Genomic DNA, 25443 nt, shown 5'->3' on the forward strand with positions numbered 1-25443 from the left:
GTAGAGTTCTCCATTCAAAACAGTGAACCTTGCTACTTGGACTCTAACCTTCTTCGCCTTTGACGAATATGGGAGTTAGCCGTCTCTGATGTAGGATATGATTGGTTCCATCCAATTACTTGGTCTCTGAATCGCAAGGGTCTACAGTTCGTCAATATTGTGGGTCGTCTAAACCTCTATGAGCAAACCTACTGTTGCTTAAGCATCTTTGGTTGAGGAAAGTCTAGCTATCTCGTTAGCATCTGAGTTTTCTTCCCTTGAGATTAGCTCGAGTTTAATGTTATCAAACTCGTCAATGAGTTGGCTCGTTAACTGTAGGTATTTCTTCATTCTTTCCTCCTTTGCTTCATATTTGTTAGTTATTTGTCCAACAATCAGTGACCTTAATCTTAAATTCTTAATTCCTAATGCTCTTGCAACCCTTAAGCTGGCAAGTACTGCTTCGTACTCCTATACTTAAGGACGTCATTATCTGGGGACGTCATTATAACACCAACGCCTTCGAGTCCTGTTACTGACGAGCCATTTGAGCAAGTTGTCCAATACTCTGCTTCCTGATCAGGGTCTGGAAGAGTGAATTCCACTATGAAATCTGCTAAAGCTTTCGCTTTGATTGCTGTTCTTGGCTTGTACTCAATGTCGATTTGGCTTAGTTCAACTGCCCACTGGACCATACAACCTATAGTAATTGGTTTGCTCATTACTCTTCGGATTAGCTAGCTTGTCATAACTATAATGGTGTGAGCTTGGAAGTATGGACGAAGCTTTCTTGAAGCCAAGATTAACGTGAAGGCCATCTTCTCCATGTGCAGATACTTCACTTTGGGACCTTGGAAGGCCTGACTAGTGTAGTACACTGGCCTTTGTATCTTGGATTCCTCGCAGATTAGAGCAGAATTGATGGTTGTTAGAGATTTTTCCAAGTATAAAAATAGATCTTCTCCTTCAACTGACGGGCTTAATTAGTAATGGAGGCTTAGCCAGATACTCCTTTAGGCTTTGAAAGGTTGCCTCACACTTGTTCATCCATGAAAAGGCCTACTTAAGAACTTTAAGAAGGTAAGACACTTGTTAGTGGCCTTTGAGACAAACCTATTTAATGCTGCTACTCGCCTTGTCAGTCTTTGCACTTCCTTGCTTGTTTTGGGAGAAACCATGTTCAGTATGGCTTTGACCTTCTTTAGGTTTGCCTCAATTCCTCGCTGAGACACCATGAAGCCTATGAATTTTCTAGGTGAAACTCCAAAGAGGCACTTCACAGGGTTAAGCTTCATCTTATACCTTTTCAAGGTATTGAATACCTCTTGAAGGTCTACAAGATGGGTTCTATCTACCCTGCCTTTTACTAGCATATCGTCCACATAGACTTCCATATACCTTTCTATTTGCTTGTTGAACATCTAATTCACCAACCTTTGATAGGTAGCTCCTCCGTTTTTCAGTCCAAACGACATGACTTTGTAGTAATATAGGCCTTGGCTAGTGACAAATGCAGTTTTCTCCTGATCTTCTTCCTTCATTAAGATTTGGTTATAACCTGAAAAAGCATTCATGAAGGTTAGTAGCTTGTGGCCAGCCATTGAATCAACAAGCTGGTCAATTCTAGGAAAGGGAAAACTACATTTGGGACATGCATTGTTCAAATCAGTGAAGTCCACACACATTCTCCACTTTCCATTGGACTTCTTTACCATAACCACATTTGCAAGCCACTTTGGATAGTAGACTTCACTAATGAATCCAACAGTAAAATGTTTTTCAACCTCTTTCGTGATTGCTTTGTTTCGCTTTAGAGCAAACACTCGTCTCTTCTGCTGGACGAGCTTCTTTGTTGGGTCAACATTAAGACTGTGCTCTATCACTCGTCTGTCGATCCCCGACATGTCCTCGTTGCTCCATGCAAAGATATCCAAGTTCCTTTTCAAAAATCCCACCAATTCGTTCTTCAAAGTATGTTGAAGCTCCTTCCTTACCTTGGCTGTTTTGGAGGGATTTCCTTCTATTAGCACTACATTTTCCCCCTCTTCTATGGGTTTGGGTGGTTCTTCTTCTACCATCTAAGTATGATTTTCCTTAGACGCTAGGACCGCCTGGTAACATTCTCGAGCCAAAAGTTGGTCCTCTACAATTTCTCCAGTTTCGTGGAGGGTCAAGAATTTCACTTTTAGGCAATATGTGGAAGTTACTTCCTTAAGACGATTAAGGGTTGGTCGCCCAAGAATCACATTGTAGGACAAAGGGCAATCGATGATCAAGAAGTCTACCATCCTCGTCACTTGAGTAGGGTAGGTTCGTGCTGTGATTTGTAGTGAAATTATGCCTTTCGGATAAACATGATCTCCGCTGAAGATGACTAACAGAGATCCAAAAGGCTCGAGGCGCTTTGGATCCAACTTCATCTGTTAGAAAGCTATCATGTACATTACGTCTACCGAGCTTCCATTATCCATCAACACTCTTCGGGTATTTAACCCTTCAATGGTTAGCATAATGACTAGGGGATCATTATGGGTTGCTTAATCCCCTTCACATCTCTTTTGGAGAAGACAATGTCGTAATTCCCAGTGCGACGATGTTTTGTCATTAGGTGATTGACATGGAGGCTATTCACCTGCCTCTGAACCGCCTTCCTCAAGGACTTGTATGATCCTCTAACAACTGATCCCCCAGTAATTGTCCTTATCTCTCCCATGATGGGTTTGAGATTGTCTCGATCTTCCTTTGCTTGTTCGTCAGTGGGTTTCTTGTCTGTCCTCTGACGAACTTGATAGTCTTTCTTGACAAACTTTTGGAGCCTTCCCCTCTAGATCAACTCATCTATCTATTCTTTTAGATCCTGGCACTTGTTTGTGTAATGTCCATGGTCTTTATGGAAGCGGCAGTACTTCTTTAGATCTCTTCACTTCGAGGACGAGCTTAATGGCTTAGGCCATTTCAAGGCAGGGTCATCTTTTATCTGCATGAGGATCTTGTCCATAAGCATTATCAAAGGGGTGAAGTTTAACTTCTTCTTTAATGATGCCTCCTAGATACTTTTGCTAGTCTTAGCTTCCGTATGACTATCTTTACGCTCCTTCTTGCTTTGGGACTCTGCGCCTTTGTCCTTCTTTCATTTACCCGTCAGTCCTTTACTGTCATCGCGTTTTGCCCACTCATGTATTTTTGCGCTTTAAACAGCAAATCCATCATCGAGGTTGGAAGAGTTTTTCCTAGGAAGAAAATGAGGTTAAGGTTGTTCGGCCCAGCTTGGAAGGTTGTCATTATCACTTGATCATGCCATCTAGGTTTATTGTTGTTTTCCCTTGCATGGTGTTCTTGATCTCGTCCAACTATTCCTCATGTTTTTCATCATCTGGTCGCTACCATGAGTTGATTGCGCAGTATGCATTGATCTACTATTCTCTGGACTATGAGCCTCGTCATCATTGTCATTGCAATTGCGTCGAGACTACGACATAGTAGGAGTCTCTCGGCGCGTCCTCCGCTTCAATTCTTCATTCTGTTTCATCAACTCTTGCATGTTAGCAATGAGTGCTTGAATCTGTTGGGCCATTACGGTTGGATCTGTAGGAGGTGATGAAGTGGAAGTGTCGATGTGTCTCGAGGAACTTTGCTAGAAGAGATACGATGATGACTCGCTTGAGAGAATTGCAACTCAATCGTTCCCCACAGATGGTGCCAAATTGATGAAGCTAGAATTTGCCTCATCAGTATGTTCCTCGTTAATTGATGGACGACCTGTAAAACCTGTGTCATAGAAAGCACTCAGTGGATAAGTGCACCGATGTGGGGTTTGCCAAGGATCGATCCTCTGATGCTTAAGTTAGCTTATTCTCTTTCAGAAAAAACTATAAATTGTATAGTTGTGTGTGTTCGTGTCCTTTTTCCCGTCTTTCCTGGCTTTATATAGCCTTAGGATGAGTTAATACTCAACAGACCATTATGCTGCAGTTGGGTAATCAATGCTTAATGATGGCAATTTAACTTTAACATTTTCTGCTCATAACCGATCCTTAATTCTGCATTATTGAATGAAGCTAACGGTTTTGTGCTATTCATTGCTCACTTATTGAATGAAGCTAACGGTTTTGGAATCTATATACATATATAGCAGCCTAAAAATTATAAACAGATTAGGTAATATATTCGAGAGGCACACGACAAGTAGTTGATTTCAGTTTTGACCGGGAATTGGGTACAAACCTCTACAAGTAGCGGTACGGTAACCGGCACGAGCATATTCGAGGCACACGTACGGGTTTTGCCGTGAAATCAATCTGGTGTCTTTTAGATTGTTGCACCCAACAACTGCTCAAAACCAAAAACGAGAATATGAACCAGAGGGACACGTACGCATGCATATATGGAGATGTGATTGGGTATTGAAGGGCCTTAGAAACTAGTATTACCAGTGACCTGAAGAGTTGTTTTATGAATACCAGTAATCGACATGAATATGGAAGAGCAAAACAGCGATTGAGTTTGAATCTAATGAACTTCAGAAAATTAAAATTAATATGATCGATCTGCGAGGGATACAATTTCCTCCAAGTTGAGAAAGGCTTTACGAGTCAACCTAATAAAATTGAATAGATATAACAGCTGCTAGTAAGAGAAAATGCTGGCACTGACTATTACTAACCAACTTGAAATAGAACTTGTAAAAAAAAAAAAAACTCCAACTTGAAAGTTGAAATGGCACTTATCGAAAGAAAAAAACCAACTTGAAATAGAAAGACTGTGAGTGGGTTGCACGTTAGGAAACTAATATGGAGACGACACAATTATGTGATAATTCTTGAGAAATTAGCACATTATATATATATAATTAAGAAGACATAAGTGGATTGTGACTTTTCACTTAAAAAAAATTATAAACATTTTATTTTACAATGAAGTCTTGAAAAGAATATTAAAATAAAAATCCGAATACAATTGTGGCTTTGCTGAACCCAAATCTCCCTCTAATCTATGACGACTAAGAACCTATTGAAGAAACAAATTACATGTCAACTGGTCTGGATAATGGAACAAGGACGATTACCGTTGACACTTGCACCTTTCTACGTTAGCACTAAAAATACCCACCTTTTAGGCCTCCATGAGTTTCCATTATGAGTTTGTTTGTTTGTTTTGTTTTGTTTTGTTTTGTTTTGTTTTTTGTTTTGTTTTGTTTTTTTTTTTTTTTTTTGCTTCAATTCCATTTTGAGTTGTTCATATTCAGAGAATGCCAATTACTCAAGGAGCCCAATTGCTTCATTAATCACAAATGACTTTTAGGTCAATTAGTACTTTTTAGGATTTCAAAGGAAAATGTATAAGGTTGGAATTCTTATCCTCTTGTTTAATATATTAAAAATTGCTTCATTATCTAATATCTATATTCAATTTTAAAACTAAAAAATCTATCTTTCCATGCATCCTTTTACTTTATGTGTACTTTTATTGTTGTTATTATTATTATTATTATTATTATTATTATTATTTATTACTTAATAAAATAGTCTGCAATGATTTAAGTTTTATGAAAAATTCTCTTGAAACATTCAAGTAGAAATAATGCTAGGTTATTTTCAGTATGCATGTAATTCTTATTATGCCACGTGACATCATTTTATTGTAAGAACTAAATATGTGTAATAAATTTATATGAAACCTAACGAAAAATATAGGTGGAGGGTTGCTTATACAAACTAAATATAACTTCAAAGGGTAAAATTTAAATTCTAAAACTTCATGGTGTAAAATTTAGATAATTTAAGAGTGGAATTTGCACTTTAACCTAATAAAAACATTGCCATAAAAAAAAAAAAAGACATCCCAAGAATTAATATATTACAAAGATGATGCAACCCGAATACAAAATCCCCTTAAATTCAATATATTACAAAGAGCTAAGTCTCCATCATTATTTTTCTAATCTTTTTTAAGTCTCCATCGTTATTAGATTTTATGTAAGGAATAAATGCTCAATCAATCTCGACAGTCCATCCCATCTTGTCCTCAAAACGACCAGTTTGCATTCCTGTTAGCATTGCATACAATTTCTGGGATGCTGCTTCCACTCCTGTTTTCTATTCGACCCTGCATTAATTCAGATAATCAGGTAGCATATTAACAGTGGCAATATTGTAAACAAAACCACCATCCAAATTTAGGATTTCCCTGAAAAACCAATGCACAGCCGTGTATGTCTACCTTATACCCCGGTAAGTTACACTGCCAACGGGGTTGACAACCACTGCAGTTCCTGTGCAGAAAACTTCATCGGCATCCATCAACTCCTCTACTGGAATAACACGCTCCTCCATCTGATAATATATATGGACCAGAAGGACAGTGTCAGTGTTGAATATCTTTAACATAGAGCATGAAACACACTTCTGTAATTTTTGTGCTTAGCATGACATTCATACGCTTGGTAATGAAAGTATGGGTGAAATTAGATAGAACCAAAGTTTTTTTTTTTGGTTTGATCATATTATCCCTAAGAAATTTATGTTGGTTTCTAAGATATATTTTTTGTGAGAAATTATATTTTGAGTAACTACTTGTTCCTTTTTTGTTAACAATTCATACATATTATGCTCCCTTTCCCCCTGACTGTTCAATTGCGATTTTCTTGATTTAGTGTTGTAAAATTGTGATTTACAACTATTTTGTGTTGGTTTTAATTCCGTACCAAATTTGATTGTAATTATGTTCAATATTTTGTACCCTGTATTTTATGTGGGATTTTATTGTAAGGGTTGTGTGTGAGAGAGAGTGTAAAGAATCAAGGCAATTGAAGACCAAAGAAGTTTTCGTGGGTACCCTTCCCACGAAGTGAAGCATGTGCTCAGCATATGACTATAATGCGAAGAATCATGACAGATGGTTACAGCTGGTTTTCGCGGGTAAGGCCTTCCCGCAAGATACCCGTGAAACATTCTGTTTTGCCAATTTGTCATATTTGATACACCCTGTTCCTACACATATTATATATACCCACATTACCCACATATGTTGAAGAGTGCTTTTCAGAGAGAAAACCTTACCCACAACCTTTGAGAATTAGAGATTGTTATACTCACAATTCTCTACACAATCCATTGTGGTTTTCCTCAACTCCTACCTCTCCATTTCCAAATCCTTGAGAGGTTGATAGCCCAAACACTTACCACATCCATCTTAAGTATAAAGTGATGTTTTGGTGCTGCTGGGAAGCATTAGAAGAAGCCATTTGTTTGGTGGATGCAATCGAGCTAAATTGTGTGATCTAGAGAACTAGAGAAGACAAGGCTTGGCAAAGTCAGTTGGTAGTAGGAGTTTAGAGAGCTCGAGTACATGGGTAGACTAGGCTTGGAGGATCTTTTGTTATTTGTGTACTCTAACTTATTCTCTAGTGGATCGATTTACCACTTGGAGGGCGGCGGAGGGGGTTTTCGCTGAGTTCTTCGGTTTCCTCTTCGATAACACATCAGTGTGTTATCTTGTGTTTGCATTCTTCTTCCCTACTTTTTTAGCTTTCATTTTACTGTTGTGATTTGATCAATATGGCTTAGAGTAGTTATATTGTTTATCCGCTCATATTTACTCTATTACGCACTTAGTTTAAGTTAGAGCAAAATCAACCAAGCTGTAATTTTTATTTGGGGGTCTAAACAGCTCTTGTGTTTTCACACATTTTCAAGCTTTCAAGTGTTGGCTTTATTTCTTGTCAATTTGGTTGTAATTCCAAGCTTAATTTCCTTCTATTTATGTGTGTTATCTGTAATTGGGTTAGACCTAGAAGTCAACTGAAAAGTTGTTGGAAGTGCAAATTCGTGAGACAATTCAGGAGACCCAATGTTCAGCAAAATGGAGCATGTGAATTGCACGTGTTGGTTTAAAATTAAGATGGGCTCAATTTGCAAGATAACTTGTGAGACAACTCATGAGACTTGTCTCGTGAAATGCCTAGCATAGGAGGCAATTATGTTATTTAGATCACTTGTTGTATCTTTTTCCTTACATACCCACTATATATACACTTTATTCTCATGAATTATACCCTAAGCACACATTTGAGAATTAAGAGCTAAACACCATCAATTCTGTCAAACCGTAAGATGTGCCATTCCACCTTAAAACCATTGGTGATGAAGAAGACACACTAAAATTTTTTATGGCATTCGACAGCACGCCACACGGGCCTCTCTAATACCATTTGTCGGATTGTGAGTTGTGCCATTCCACCTCAAAACCAATTGGTGATGAGGAAGACACACTCAAATCTTTTATGGCATTCGACATCACGTCACACGGGCCTATTTTTAGAGTGGTTGTAGGGAGTCAAATTATGGTCCCCCAACAAATTCTATATACTCTTCCTTCTCACCATTACCATACCTTAGAGAGGAGATCACCCAATCATAAACATCACCATTCCTAAGAGTTGTGAGTGTTTTAGATTGCTAAGAACCATTGGGGACTACCTAATTTTAGCATTGGAGGCTTGAAGGAGAAACTGGGCTTAGTTACGAGATTCAAGAATCTAGTTGAAAAAAGGACTTGACGAATTACAAGCTAGAGCTTGGAGGGATCAAATATCTTGGGTATCATAGGCTTAGAAGGTCTTTATTTGTAGCCATGTACTGCAATTATTCGTACTAGTGGATCATTCAATGATTTAGTCATGGAGAGATTTTTCACCAAGTACTTTGGTTTCCTCTTTGATAACGAATTGTGTTATCTTCATGGTTTTTAATTCCGAATTAGATTGTGTGGTCCGACCCAGTTAACCGGAACCTCTCACTATTATGGTTCTTTTAGAACTAGAAACCGTTCTAGGTAAGAAAATCAAGGAACCGTTCAAATCACAGTTGAACCGTCCAAGTTTGAAAACCGTGGATAGTTTTAACGATTCAAGTTAGAGCTATTTTTATTTTTTATTTTAAAAAAAAAAAAAACATTACAGACTCACAACACCAAATCACCATTATTGAAGATTCAACCATAAGATTCTACCAAACGTTGAACTCGCATCAATGTTTTGGTTAGTTTTAGGCAAAAATTTCTTTTCGGCAGTGAGTGCTTCTACGAGATTTTTTTTGAAAAAAAAAAGGAAAGAAAAGAAGAAGAAAGGAGAAGCCACTGCACGGTGACGATGCAATGCTCTGCAAGAGTTTTTGAAAAAAAAAAACCATTCTGTGAGTGAGACTAAGAAGGAGACAAAGGAAGAGTTTTGTGAGGAGATTTGTGAAGAAGAAAGAGAGAAGAGGGTTCATATAAAAATAAAAAAAAATAAAAAAAAATAGAAAGAGAGAAGAGGGAACACTTGAAGAAATAGGTAGGCATTAGGAAAGTAAAAGAGGCATTGGGAAGGTAAAATTTTTAAATGGGTGGATGAGAAAAATTTAAGATACTAGTAAAAAAGAAAAAGAAAAAAGAAAGAGATAAAAATATAGAATTAAAAACAGTGGAGGATGATAGGTCAAGAATGTATTGACCCATTGTGATGAATTAACCAATTAATTAGCTAAGTTAATTAATTAATCCAATTAACACACAACAAGCATGGTAGCACAAAAAAATCACCAACTAAGTTAATATGCAGCAGAAAATAAATCGACATGCTGATTTTTTTATGAATGGGGAAAACCTACACGGTAAAAACACTACTGGGTAAATTTAAGGTCACCACTCCCGAGAATCCATTATTATCACAACAAGCGGTTACAAGTAAAGGAATTCTAGTACCTTATACTAACTTATAGTTGAACCCTTACCCCAATACCTAATTGGACTTGTTCTGTAGTGACAATCTCTAATTTTCAATGCACGACTCCAAGTACGTGACTAACTAATCAATGCATAGATCTAAGTACGTGACTAACCACCAACTTGAGAAGGATGTTGGCCGCAAAGTTCTTCGGTTCATCAACACGATGAAGATCACGAAACTCCTTGGTTACAAAACCCTACAGCATACAAACATAGCAGCTTCTTGAAGAGAAAGATGAACTAGGGCAAATTATCTCCAGTCACAATATGCTTGTGAAAAACCTTTGCATCAAGTTGCACTTAATTGCATCATCTGTGACGGCCCTTAAAATAATCTTTATATATGTTTAGGATTGTAAGAAAAGAAATCTTAAACATCTATACTCGGATTGGGTGAAAATCAAAATTGAAAATCTGATTTTCATAAATCTTGATAGATAGGGTATCTATCAAGCAGTTGTCAAGCACTAGGCTAAACTGCCTTTTAAATCTCGATAGATGCTATCTGTTGAGCTTTAAAATCCAGCACTTCTTCATTTGATTCTTGGATAAACTTGCATGGCTTTAACACTGGGAATTGAAACCTTGTTCCTTGAAGTATTATACACATCTTAGATCTACCTAATTACAAGTAAAGTACGTTTTGTCAAAGGATTAGTCAATTCTATATTGACATATGTTTCTAACATGATTCACATATGTCCTAACAATCTCTCCCTTTTGCAATCCGTGACAAACCACAACAAACAAATGAACATATGAGAGAAGTCATGAATCACTCAACTCATACTTACTTTTTGAATACAATAAAATCTATCATAACACAAACTCTTGAAAAACTTTGGAAGAAGAGAGCTCATGGCAAGAAAGACTTTGAAAACCTGTACTTCTGAAACACTTTAAACAAAACTCATCATGGCATCTTAGTGTGAAACAGAAATAAAAAATTGCATACAAATAATAAGAAGCATGTGCATAAAGAGAGAAAAGAAACAACACATGTAGAGATAGGTGAATAACATACATCAACATATATATCAAAAGACAAGTACAATGTATGTATACATGAGGTAAATGTAAAAGAAAGAAAAGAAAATACCGAATAACCTCACTACATCCCTTAAAAAAAATATAAATACTCCTCCTATCACAGAAATGTCCTATGCTAACTTTCCCCCTAAATACATGACTATTCTCGTCCCAAAACTACTCCCTTTTTTTGTCACGAATGACAAAAGTAAAGTAACTCAAGCAGTCATCTCGTCATCACCAGAAGAGTTAGCATCCTCATCCTCATCATTATCATCATCGTTGGAGTCACCATTATTGTTCTCGTCCTCAGATGCCTCTGAAAAAGGAGAAGGAGACGCCACGTAGCCACCATGGTGAGCCTACCATCAAGTAATACGGCTAACACGGGTGTTCACCTGACACAACTCATCATTGAGTGTGTCAAGGCGAGTATCCATATGCTGCAGCTGTGCCATGACTGCCTCGAGGGTCACACCACTCGCCGATGAAGAAGGAGTGGAGGAAGTTGGAGGAGTCGCTATCTCTGTTCATGGCCACTTTGGTTGAAGCTGGGCCTCGCTCTGTCTAACGGTAGCAGCATCTATGGTATGTATAGGAGAGAAGTGTGAAGACTCTAGATAGGAGATAGAAAAATGGTGGAGAATTCGTGTGATAGCCGAAGGAAAAATAAGCTTATCACGGGTCGTTGTATCCCTATAGACGTCTATGAAGGATAAAATGAAGTGAGAGGGAAAATCTATAGAGAGTCCCTCAAGAAGGGATAGCAAAAATCAAGCACGAGGCTCTATGATAGAGTTATAGTGAGAAAATGGAAGGAGAACGAATGTCATCACCATGTTAAGGAATCTTGGACCTTTTGTGAAGCTTGAGCAAAGGGTGTTTTGATGGTCACCCTAAGAAGAAGGTGTCTTATAGAAGCGAGATGAGATCTCGTCTTTGGATATAGTTCTAAGACGCTCATAGTTGAGGTAGTCAGCAAACTCTACCTTCAGTATGTGTAGCACCTCGGATATAAGATCTGGAGTGACTACCATGTGCGTACCTCTAACATGAGTGATAAAATGAGGTACTGTGTAATCGAATCCGTGCATATTAAAGTAAAACTCCTATATGATCATGGGGGGACAAGTGACCAGGATGCCACACAATGACTCCCAACCCTTACTGTAAATGATAGTGGGAAGGTTAGTATCGAAAAATTTCGATAGAACGACTTGGCATTCCGAATGAATGCCTCATTGTAAGAAGTTCTCCGAAAAGTCCTTATGGCCTTTATCATCTTGGAATTGGGCGTGAGATGGAGTAGAATCAGCGGGGGAAGAAGAAAAAGATGCCTCAAAATGAATAGGGTTCCAGGACGATGTAGATTTTCATTTAGGTGCCATAGAGCAACTAACGAAAGAAAGAGAGAGAAAAAGAAACATGCAAAAAAGCACTAATAAGAACAATATCATAATATAGAGAATTGAAGGTATGTATGCATGAAAAATGCATGAACATATGACATGCAAAAGAAAAAAAACATCACAGGCTCAGCCCAATCCAAACCTACCGGCACACACTATTTCAACAAATTAAGCACACATCTAAATGCATGAATCATTGTTAAAATGCAAGAATCATTGTTAAAATGCAAATGTGATGCAATGCATAATGATTTAAAATCATTTAAACAAGTTAATGGAGTGGGTGGAGTAGTACAAAAGATTGGAAGATAACCAGCTGTAGGAAAAGGTTAAAGCTAAATTACCTAGTACGGAAAAGAAAGAGGTTAAAACGGATCAAATTTCCCGCCCTTGAAGGGACCTTTTCCTCTAGGCTCAGAAACCGAGATTTGAGATAGTTAGCTCGCTATACAAGGAGCTCGTCTATTGAATTGTAGAGAAGATAAAGAATGAGCCTTTCTTTCATTGGTCGAACAAGATGAGTGGTGATGTTACTAGAAGGAACCAAAGCCTTTATTGCTGAAATCATCGGGACCGAGGACACACAACCGAGGGTTACCGAACCCTAAAGGGTCATTTGAACCGGTTCGAAAAGGCAAGCTACTTGAAGGAATTTATTGTATAGGAAGATCCTTGACCCCAAGATCCTAAAGAGGCAAGTACCTCAAGAACTTTAGTTTTGTCACGAGGGATTATAGGAGTGATACATGCAGAAAAGAAGTAGACCGAGACGGGATAGACTTCATCCCAGGTCATAGTTGTAACCTCGGTTTCGGATTTAGAGGCGCATTTACCCTCTCCTAAAAGGGGATGGTGGGAAGATGAAGGTATTGGTTTCATGGGGAAGGACATGGAATGTACTATTCAATCTCATGAAGATGCATTAGTAGTGACATTGCAATCGAGGGCTTTGATGTGAGGAGGGTTATGATAGATCAAGGAAGTGAGGTGGAAATAATGTATCCCTATTTGTATGAAGGATTAGGCCTCACCTTTGATGACTTAAACCAGTATGACACTACCCTGGTAGCCTTTGATGGAACTGTGGTCACACCTGGTGGACAGGTGACATTACCTATGGAAGTTGGAGGAAGGAAAGAGCTAGTAGACTTTATAGTGGTACACTCTTACTCCCCTTATACAGCAATCCTCTGAAGCCCTTGGATTCATTCCATAGGTGCACTACCCTCATTTGCGTCTGAAAGTTAAGTTTCCAACTGAGCAAGGCATCGCTGAGGTTTGTGGAGACCAAAGTATTGCCTAGAGGTACTAGGTAGCCGCGATTGGGCATTAGTGGATGGAAGAGGTCGAACCAAGGAATTTATTTTAGTAGTTACAGTCTTCAGTAGAGGACATATGTGAATGATTGGAGAAGATACCCATTGACCTCGGAGACAAATACTTTCAGGTAGGGGAAAGCCTCCCGATTGTAGAAAAAGTGGAGCTAATTTTTTTTCTAATAAAAAATCTGGATGTGTTCGCATGGAGTTTGTATGAGGCGTTTGGAGTAGATTCAATGTCAACCCTCGATGTTCCCCGAAGAAGCGGAGACCTCGTAGGTCTTTAGATATCCATGCTAAAGCGGTGAAAGAAGAAGTGGACAAGCTTAAAAAGGTAGGGGCAATTAAAGAGGTCTACTATCCAGAATGGCTAGCTAACACAATAGTAGTGAAAAAGAAGAATGGAAAGTGGCGAATATGTGTAAACTTCACGGATCTAAACAAAGCCTATCCAAAAGACCCTTTCCCAATACCTAAGATAGATCAGCTTGTTGATGCGACTTTTAGACATCCTATAATAAGTTTTCTTGATGCTTTTCAGGGATACCATCAAATAGCCTTGGCTCCTGAGAACCAAGAAAAAACCTCCTTTACTACCCCTACAGGTAATTTTCATTACAAAGTTATGCCATTTGGATTGAAAAATGCAAGGTCCACACATCAAAGAATGATTACCAAAATGTTCAAGAAGTAGCTAGGAAGGAATATGGAGACTTATATAGATGATATGGTGGTAACAAGTAAGGTGGTGGAGGATCATCTTTACAACCTCGTTGAAAGCTTCAAGACTCTATGGAAGCACTGATTGAAGTTGAATGCCTCTAAAGGCGCCATCGGAGTTAGTCGAGAAAGTTCCTTGGTTATTTAGTCACTCACCAGGGGATTGAGGTTAACCAAGACCAGATCGTAGCATTGCAAAACCTAAAGTCCCCAAGAAATCCTAAAGAATTCCAATGGCTTACTGGACTGACTGCATCACTCAATTGGTTCATTTCAAGATCCGCGGATAAGTGCAGGCACTTCTTCTAGTTGTTAAAGAAATGGAAGGACTTTCAATGGACAAATGAATGCCAAGAAGCGTTTGACAAGTTGAAGCTATATTTGTCTTGGGCTTCAATCATATCCAAACCGGTAGTTGGAGAGACACTTTATACGTATTTGGCTGTGACAAATCATGTGGTAAGTACTGTTTTATTAAGATTAGACCAAGGCGTTCAAAAGCCAATCTTTTATATTAGTAAAACTCTTGTGGAAGCCAAAATACACTACCTCCCTTTAGAAAAAGCCGCACTAGCAATCATCCACGTTGCTTGGCAGCTACCTCACTACTTTTAGGCTCACACAGTAATCGTCTTAACTGAACATCCCTTACAAGCATTGCTCAGAAGATTCGACTTCTTGGGAAGGATAACTAAATAGGGATCCTCTTTGGGAGCTTTCGATATTTAATACAAGCCTCGATCCTCTATTAAAGGCCATGTCCTAGCAGATTTCATCACGGAATTCACTTTGAAACGTCCCGAGGTCTTGCGAGTGGGGGGAAGCATGTGAAAGAGTCAAGGGGAAACACGTGGCATGTATATGTGGACAGAGCATCAAATTGCCAAGGAGCAGGAGTTCATATTATCTTAATTTCCCTAGAAGGAATTAGAGTGGAAAAGTCATTCAGACTGGGATTCCAAGCATCAAACAATGAAGCAGAGTATGAGGCTGTTTTAGTGGGGCTTTGGGCATCTAAGCAAGTCGGATCTAAAAACTACAACTGTATTATGATTCTCGGTTGGTAGTCAGTCAGGTTAATGGCAAGTTCAAAGCTAAAGATAATAGAATGATGAACTACCTGAAGGAAGTTAGGGTCTTAAGGTGTCAATTTGAGAAAGTGGAAATTTCACAAATTTCTAGAGGCAACAATAGCCATGCTGACTCTCTAGATACATTGGCCTCTTCCGTGGCTGACCCTTTCTCGAGAATCGTATCAATTAAGCTTTTGCCTACCTCTAGTGTTTCTTCTTCTTAGAAAGCTATAATTTTAAGTATACACCCCTCCCCCAGTTGGATGGATTCGTTGGTAGCATATCTTTAAGAAGGGATCCTCCCCAAATATAGAAAAGAAGCCAAATAGATTAGGCGAAGGTCACCCAGGTATTGGGTATTCGAAGAAGGGAAGTTATACAAGAGATTATATTTGGGACACTATCTATTATGTGTGCATCTCGAAGCAGTCGAGGTACTTCTAGAATTGAATGAAGGAATATGTGGAAGTTATACTAGAGGAAGGTCCTTGGCCCATAGAGCCCTTACTCAGGGGTATTGGTGACTAAACATGTAGAAGTAAGCACAGGAGTTCTCTAAAAAGTGTGATCAATGCCAAAAATTCACTCTGAGTATCCATCTACCCGAGGGCCTTCTCAACTCGATATCTAGCTTGCTGCCATTCACTCAGTGGGGGCTGGATATAGTAGGACCTTTTCCTAAGGTAATTGGCAGCAAAAGATGGCTTCTAGTAGGGATTGATTATTTTACAAAGTGGGTTAAAGTTGAGCCCTTAGTTAATATCCGAGAAACTGACGTTAAGAATTTTTTTTGGAAATATCTCATCACCTAGTTCAGCGTACTAAAGGTTCTTATATCGGATAACATACTACAATTTGATAGTAAAGCATTTCGATAGTATAGCTCGGAGCTGGGAATCTTTAACACTTATTCTACCCTATCATACCCTTAAAGCAATGGTCAAGCTGAAGCAACCAACAATTCTATTGTGAATGGTTTAAAGAAGAGAATGGATAATTCAAAAGGAAGATAGGCAGAGGAATTAACTAGCGTGCTATGGGCATACCGAACCACTTCGAGGTAGTCTATTAGAGAAACCCCTTTCTCAATGATGTACGGTACAGAAGTCATGATACCCATGGAAACGGGGCTGCCTACCTCACAAACTGGTGTATTTGAAGAGGAAGGGAATGGTCAGCTACTTTGCAAATGCTTGGATCTCATAGAGGAAAACTGTGAAATTGCTTTGGTAAAGCTAGCTAACTATTAGCAAAGGATTAGTCATGGATACAACAAAGGCATCAAGTGCAGGGAGTTCGTACCAAGAGATTTGGTGCTGAAGAAAGTCTTAGGTAATACCCAAGACCCTACCAATGGAAAATTATGGCCAAATTGGTAAGGACCATATAGGGTCACATCCATTGCTGGAGTAGAAGCCTACTGATTAGAAGATTTGGATGAAAGACTTGTGGCAAGGCTATAGAATGTATTTAATTTGAAGAAATACTACTTTTGATGAATATATGAAAAATATGCATTGCTTATATTTTATTCTCATTGGATTCAAGAAGTGATGATAGGTAGTAAGGAGATCTGACCTATCATGTTGAGATTCTAAGCAAAAAGTAAATCTCATGGCATTAGACACTGTCTTTGCCTTGGGTAAGTTTTAAGCTAAGTTTTCCACCTTAGCCTGACCCCAGGGTCACTAATGGAAAACAAAATTAAAACTTAGCAAGTAATTGAGAAGTAAATCACGTGGCACTAGAACTTTTCTTTGCCTTGGGTAAGTTTTAAGCTGAGTTTTCCACCTCAGCTTGGCCCAAAGGTCACTAGTTGAAAATGAATTAAAACTTATCAAGTAATTGAGAAATAAATCCCATGGCACTAGACCCTGTTTTTGCCTCGGGTAAGTTTTAAGCTAAGTTTTCCACCTTAGCCTGGCCCCAGGGCCACTAATGGAAAATGAAATTGAAACTTAGCAAGTAATGGAGAAGTAAATCCTTTGGCACTAAACCCTGTCTCTACCTCGGATAAGTTTTAAGCTGAGTTTTCTACCTTAGCCTGGCCTTAATGTCACTAGTGAGAAATGAAATTAAAACTTAACAGAAAAAGGAAAGCAAACCCTGTAGCGTTAGACTCTATGATTACCCCTAGTAAGTTGTAAGCTATTTTTCCTATCTTGATATGAACCTAAAGATTATTAAGTAGGGATAAAGTTAAGGTCTAACTGCAAAATATATGGGCATGTCCCGTGGAAACAACTACGTTCCTAACACGAATAAAATCATATAAGTTAACCTTCAAACAAAGGGATGACTCAAAGAATGCTATTAACATAAGTAGGAAAATATAAGAACTTAGAAGCATGCTTAAAATGATTAAAAACAAAGCATAAAGTGTTCAAAATACCAAAAAAGCTTAGTTAGTTACAAAACAGAGGCCCCTAAAAATGGGCAATGTAAATAAATATCTTTAAAATATGAAAAATAAAGAAAACTAAGGATGAATAGGCTCCTCGGTAGTGGATACCACCGCAGAGCTAGTAACTTCTCCTCCTGACATTGTAATTGGGCTAGTTCCTTCAACTTCGCGGACAAGAGATTTGTCATTGATGATAGCTTGGATCTTGGGATTTGGGATGCTGATTAGTTCTTCAGGGATTGGTATGTTGTCAGCCTGCCTCAGGGCAAATGAAGCTTCGACCTGCATCACACCCAAAGCTACAGTCCACCTGTTTTTGAAGTAGACTTGCAAATTTTGCTACAACTCAGGCTTCACAGAAGCAATGCAATCATACTGTCCCTAGTAGTAAGCAGCTTGGACTTTGGCATTATTTGCTGCCACATAACCCTTTAGCTCGGCATCCTTGTCCTTAAGGGCCTTCTTAACCTCCTGCAACTCTTTCTCTAAGGCCTCTGTCCTCTCGGCAATAGCCCTGGTGTTCTCGTAAGCCTCAACTCGCAGCCTTTTGGACTCAGAAACCTTGTTTATGACATCGAAAATCTTCTTCAAAAGATTCTTGTTGTCATTGTTGAGCTCCTCGGCTTTGGCTTTAGCAGCCAGGAACCTCTCCTCAATCACACGGAGCATTGGTACCCCTATCAAAAGATAAGTAAAAAGAGTTCAAGTATGAGATTTTTTTTTTTTTTTAATTTTTTTAAAGGGAAAACTTAAGAAGAAAATTTGTTACCATGATGGCTTCCTGCTTCATGTTAAGCAAAAGGGATTCATCATCCCACTTTGCCCAATGATTCATGTCCTCTAGAAGCAAGAGAGCTTGGCCCACACATTCAGCAACTTTACCCCCGCGGCCCTCTATCAGGAGCAGGAAGTGGCACCCTGTTCACTATAAAGGCCTTCTCATAAGCTGGGGCGTCCATGAGATTTACGAGGGTATGACCCAAGTCAGGAGGAGAGTTCTCAGGGTCGAGCTTGGTTGTTGGTTGACTTGAGCTCACCCCCCTTGGATGCTTTTGTTCGGCTTTGGTTTTTTTGAGCAGGAGTGATGGCTACTGTGGTAACTGGAGGAGCCGCGAGAGTAACAGCACTTGGGTTAAGAGGAATTTGGCCTTGAGTTTAGGCTTGAGCCACAACAGGTGTAGCCAAAATCTAGCTAAGTGTTACCTGTCCCCTTTGGAATGGCATCTCAACCGAGGTTTCTTCTAGGGGAATGGCGGTCTGGATTGTGGGTTCTTCATGCATTGGTGAAGGACTTTGGGAAGGAACATTACCAGTCTTCTTTTTTCTCCTACATTGCGGGCGATTAGCCAGGGTAGGAACAACAACTGTAACTTCGAGCTCATTTAGAAGGGGATAAAATATATCCCTTGCAGTGAATGTCAATATAGGGAAGCAGTACTATATGACTATGTCTACTACTTTAACTCTTGTGTTGATGGGGTGTGCGGCCACTATACTCAAGTGGTTTGGAGCAACTCAGTTCGTCTAGGATGTGCTAAAGTGAGGTGTAACAATGGAGGGACATTCATTGGCTGCAACTATGACTCTTTTGGCAACTACGTTGGCCAGAGTCCTTACTAAAAGCTATATCTTTAACTACCTATGTAGTTATGGGTAATGATCATCACACACTCGCTATGACATACTCATTGTACACACTACAATGTGGGTTGAATTTGTGTTTTGCAAACACAATTCAATTAAAATTGTGAAATCGTGTTTAAAAAAAAAATTCACCATATTACTATACGAATTGAAATCTTGTTTTCAAATAAAATCTCAAAGAGAGTGTGTACGGAGTGTGCAATAGTGAATGTGCAACAAAATTTACCCTACAGCTACAAAATTTTCCATGTATTAAATCTTGTTTTCATAATACAATTTCAAAGAGAGTCTGTAATAGTATTTGTGTAACAAAATTTACCCTACAACTATAAAAATTTCCATGTTTGACCTAAAAAGATTTAAATAAGGAATAAAAGTTTTTGGTAATTCATTCTTAATTTATCAATTTACGCTCAACTACTAAGCAAGTCCCTTTCTTAGTTTTTTTTTTTTTTCTTCTTATAATAAATAATTAAAATGAAAACAAATCATAAACATAACATATGTTGATGGAATATAAATTAGTTGAAACATGACTTTAAATGGAACAAAACAAAAAAATGAGGGCGATAGCGGGATTTTTCAGACGCCGCTATAGGTCCTAAAAATGCTATTATAGGTCCATTTGGGCTATAGCGGCGATTTCTTTAACTGTGCTACAAAATGTTGCCATTGCCTCGTGACTATAGGTCCCTACCCTAAAGTGGCGTTTTTAAAACACGGCTACTGGCAATTTTTTATTTTTATTATTAAATTGGCTATATGATGAACGTAGAAAATACTTATAATGTTTTTTGCAACTGTGGAAGATACATGACTCTCATCTTTATGTCTATATGCTTTGTTATATACCACAATACGCTCTACCGACGCCCCTATTTCTTTTTCCTACAACACATTCATTATAAACCCTTTGGAATGTGGTTGGAGAGGTACCTATAGCGGCGTTTTTTAAAACGCCGCTATAGACTACCTATAACAATGTTCTTTAAAAACACCGCTAAAAAAGACGCTGCTATATCAAGCATTTTTTTTTGTAGTTATTTCAGGAGAAAAATAATAAAATGAATTACAAAGTCACCCATCTTTCATTGGGTGGCAAGTCATCTTCTTTGGAAATTATGATAAAATTAAAGACAAATGATTCTGTTAAATTGATAGTGTCATACGTGTGGTTAGTCATTAGTAGCTAGTAAGTCATAAGTTGTGTATTTGGGAAAAATAAAAAAATAAAAAGTTGTGCAATGATAAGAATATTTAGCAGCTAGTAAGTGTTTAAGTTGTGTGAGTAGTTATTAGCTAGTTAGGGAGTAACCTGTTTGTTTGTTTAGACCCCTACACATTTAGATTGTTTATCTAATTACTTAACCAAGTTGATACGTAGGTTTATTATTCAGATCAAGGTTAAACACAAACACTCATATAACAAAGTGTGGAAAAGTAATGAAGACAAGCAATATGATTACTTAGGAAAACCAATGAAACCAACTGTTTCAAGGTAAAAAATTCGGGAAGGATTTAACCTAATCTATCCTCAAGACAACAAATTCACTATGATAGAATGGAAGTTTTACAATAGATTTAAACTCTAAATCTAAAGCTACCCCTTATAGTACTTACCCACACGACCGCATGCAGCTTCTAATCCGCAGACTCTTCTATCTGAATTTGTCACACACTAACACCCCCGTTTATGACTTTGAGATCCCACTCAAAACTATAAATCGTCAGCTATATATGATCTTGTTTGCGGCAACTTATTTCCGTTGTTTCTTGTATATATGGATCTTCTTTTCGGTAGAGGCTTATTGAGTTAGAAGGCTACAGAAACCTCACAAATCTCACGGGAGTAACTCACAAGACTTCCAAGAACTTCTAAAATGTATTTAGGGTTTTTCTTTTATACTATGAAGTGTTGGATACAAACCCTAAACGTTTTCGTGGGCTTTGGGTCTGATTTAAATTTTGCAGAAAATGACTTTTGATCGGTCGAGCTTTGCAGATTCTGAATTCTTCTTTCTCCAGCTTGACTGATTTTGAAACTTGACTTGAACCAACATGAGCAATGTCTAAAACTTATTGTAGACATGTTTTTGTTCTCGGTTTGATAACTTACATAAAATTAGAACCTAAATATTTATTCCTAAATTTATAACCTAATGTAGACACTCAATTTTGCACCTATAAGTTAATCAAGGAGAATGACTTGAATGACCAATCCATGTACCCCAAAAATCATAATTGCATTACATGCATTAGTTTGTCTTTGCATTACATGCATCAATTCATTCATTGCATATCATAAAAATGATCTTAATATTCTAACGGTCACAACGGTATTTTCGATTTTCAAATCAGACCATCGGATCGAAAGATATTGCATGATCAAGTTTGCACAGTCAACATGCATGGTCTCTAGCTAAAATTGACCACACATGATTAGTTTAAATTAATTCTAATTAGTTAAACAATTAGAATTAATTAAATAATTTTGTGATTGGTTGATAATTGATGTTTAAAATAGGGATGCATGCATGGGAATAAAAGGGATGATTGGATAACAATAAAACTGTGGATAATCTAAACTTTATCAAGATTTATTTTAAGGTATTTATCTATAAGATAATTGTCCTTAAATGTCCTGAATTATCCAAAAAAGAGATGAAAAATTATAGGTGGAGGATGAAAATGCATCTAGATACAAGGATCGACCAAAAAACCCTAGAAGAGGAGTCCAAACGGCACTCGAACACGAAAGTGCATTCAGAGCTGTAGGGCCAACTCGGCACTTTTGGAGTGCCAAATGGCACTCTAAAAGGGCCGAATTTCCCTGATGTGGGCTTTGGCCCAACGGCTAACCATATTTTTAGAGATGCCTTGTGTTGGAGACAAAGAATGAAAGCCCATCCCACTAGTACTATCGCTCGAGGCCCATTTTTTTCGATTCTATTTTTAAACGACCCAAGCCCATTACTTTGCATAAATGTGACCCTTCATCAACCATCAACATATTCAAATCAAAAGGCTTATGAGAGAAATAAATCTATCCACCAGGCCAACTCCTCCCCATCTCATTGTGAGTGTTACTAATTACGAGTATCACACAATGGTACACCAACCTTTGTTAGAAGTAGAAAGATTTGAAATTTTGGGTATCTTTATTCAAAACATCAAGAGATACCATTTGAGTTATAAGTCATTTAAATAAAAAATTAAATTGAGTTACAAGGCTCTTGGCTAGTGTTAATTATTACTAAATATATCTTTCATTTGGTAGAGCTATCTTGCTGAGGTTACAAAAAGAGTTGAAATTTAAGTTACCATCTATTTATGTGTTTAATAAGTTACAAAATAAATATTACCATATATTTTGGAAAATTTAACTATTGAATTGCTTATTCTTTACGTTCTTAATACACATGTAAAATTTTGTGTCAATCAGATATTATTTACCTTATAATTTATAAGCTTATATTTCTGCATAATATTAAATTATAAAAACTTGCAATTTAAATAATTTATTAATGACATAGCTATTAATCTTTAATTTTCTAGAAAATTTTCAAACATGCAGGATATAAAAAGAAGGTGTAATCTAATGATTAATTATCAAAATTTAACTCTAATAAAAAAATATTGAATAAGGTTATAGCCTAAAACTGCAACCAATTTTATAACTAAGCTTTGTCCTTATTATTATTATTATTATTGTGTATTATTTATTTTTTTTTCATTATTTATTAATTTTTGGATAAGGACCATGGACGTTATGTTATTGATAAAATTCCTTTATTTTTTCTTTGTATTTTTAGCTAACTGCTTTTCAAAATACCAATATTAGATTATCTATTTTAAACTTTATTTCATTTAGATATGAGAAGTATTACATCCACAACATTTGTATAATATTTTCACAACAAATTTTGGTGGTAAGTTGTTACTGATTCTAATTTGAATTCAACACTAAAATTATTTTTTTACCTACCACCAATAACAATGTGTTACTAAGGATTTGTTGTCATAATGTGGTGTACACATAACATTTCATTTTAAAGCAATATTGTAGCATCTTCCTACAACGGATAACTAATAGGAAGTCTAACGTGGGAATACTATTTTTGGGATATGATCCTAAGTTAGGGATATGATCCTAAATTAGGAAACCTGATAACAAGGCTCATGTATGTATGCAAACCACTCGATCCGTAACGACCACTGTTCTCTTGCCTATAAATAAATAAATCAATACTCAATAGTATATCACATTTTCATTAAGAACTAGAAATATCGAAAAAGCTCGCTCTGCCTTGCATAGAGAGAAAAATGGGGTTTAGTAAGTTTTTGCTGGCTATATGCTTCTTGGGGTTAACCCTAATTCATGTCTCCCTAGCCCAAAACTCCCACTTCGACTTTGTCCATGCACACAATGTAGCTCGTGCCAAAGTTGGTGTCGGTGCAATTGGATGGAACAACACACTTGCAGCCTATGCTCAAAATTATGCTAATACAAAAATAAAAACCTGCGAATTGGAACATTCAGAAGGGCCCTATGGAGAAAATATTGCTGAAGGTTATGATACCTTTAGCGGAGTAGAAGCAGTGAAATTGTGGATTGATGAGAAGCCTAACTATGACCACAAGTCCAACAAATGTGTTGGTGGTGAGTGCCTGCACTATACTCAGGTTGTGTGGCGTGATTCTGTTCGTCTTGGATGTGCCAGAGTCAAGTGCCAAAATGGGGGGGTATTTATCACTTGCAACTATGATCCTCCGGGTAATTATCTTGGTGAAAGTCCTTACTAATTATAATTAGCGGTTAATTTATTGATTACCCATATTTGAATATGTTGTTCCTGATCAGGAGTGTGTTCAGTAATAACCAAATATATGTGTACCCTTCTGATTGATATATATATAATAAAAAAGAAGTCACTTTTATTATCATGAAGAAGAAATTTGTTTTTTCCACTTACGTACCATGGGGGCCATGCCAAGGTAATAAGTCAACTTCCTAATTTGGAAATAAATCCAGTGTATAAGAGAAAATGGAATTAAATCTTGGGTCTCAAGCCAACAATATTTTACAGTGTGGAGTGTTTTTGTTTCGGGTCATCCCTTCCCCACAAGAGACGTGTGAGTGCTTCTTATATTTCATTAAATTATGTCTTAGCTTAAGAGCAGTTAAATACTATTATGCTCAGATAAAAAAATCACACTCGTTACTTGTCTTCGCCTTTTTTCTTTTCTTTTTTTACTAAAAATAAAAATATTGAATTAAATCAAGAGTATTTAAGCACATGAAAGACAAGAATAAAAATCAATATATTGGAACAAGAAATTAATTAACTGCTATATATGTAATTCGATTGTATTAATGCACTCTTACTTTTGACTTTGAAATTTGACGTTTGAAAATATAACTAGTATATAACCCTTGAAATTACTGGATACCATATATATGCATGATTGTATGGGTTTATGCATGTCTCAGCTTTTCTTTTGTGGTATGAAAAGAAGATAGGAAATTCTAAGATTAAAAAAAAAAGCATTTGTCATTAATGACAATATTAAGATAGGAGGATTAGAGAGAGATAGGGTAATCATTAATTCCATTTCTAAGAGCATCTGTTCTCCGCAAATCATATCAAGATGGGCGCTCCTTGCCATTTACGACAACGTTCTCTTATTCTTTCTATGCGAACTTTGCCATTGGTTCAGTCCGTTGCTGTCCAATATGGTAAAATTTTATTGTGCCATTTCTATGCTCACGAGTTATCGCACTGCTACGAGTAAATACTAAATATATACTTCACTAATCACTAATCAGTACTTGTTATATATTTGTTTGAGTTTCCTTATAAATTAACAGAAGGAAAAAAAAAAAAAAAAATCAAAACATATGATAAGTTGTGATTTATATCCTTTTTGTCTCCAACCCAACAAAAATCAAATATCAGCTCAAAACCTTTTGTTTGGGTGTCAGATTTGAATCATGTATATCAGCAATTGCAAATATGTGAGAGTACATCTAATATAATTATTTAAATGTGGTATAATTAATTGAAGACTAGGTAAGGCTAGTCTTTCAGTTAACGTTAAAC

General features: G+C 37.2%; 1 protein-coding gene across 1 annotated transcript; it reads left to right on the forward strand.

Moving 5' to 3' along the window:
- Positions 1-23628: 23628 nt before the first annotated feature.
- On the forward strand, positions 23629-24235 carry LOC112031477 (basic form of pathogenesis-related protein 1). The gene has a single exon (XM_024064171.2). The coding sequence runs from the start codon at positions 23666-23668 to the stop codon at positions 24143-24145; it is 480 nt and encodes a 159-aa protein (XP_023919939.1). The 5' UTR covers positions 23629-23665; the 3' UTR covers positions 24146-24235.
- Positions 24236-25443: the final 1208 nt, after the last annotated feature.

Source organism: Quercus suber, unplaced genomic scaffold (genome assembly GCF_002906115.3).
Source record: "Quercus suber isolate HL8 unplaced genomic scaffold, Cork oak 2.0 scaffold_452, whole genome shotgun sequence".
Classification (NCBI taxonomy): Eukaryota; Viridiplantae; Streptophyta; class Magnoliopsida; order Fagales; family Fagaceae; genus Quercus; species Quercus suber.

Bases quoted from the DNA above. Each gene is read 5' to 3' on its own strand.
- LOC112031477 (XM_024064171.2), top strand. From the start codon at position 23,666: ATGGGGTTTAGTAAGTTTTTGCTGGCTATATGCTTCTTGGGGTTAACC.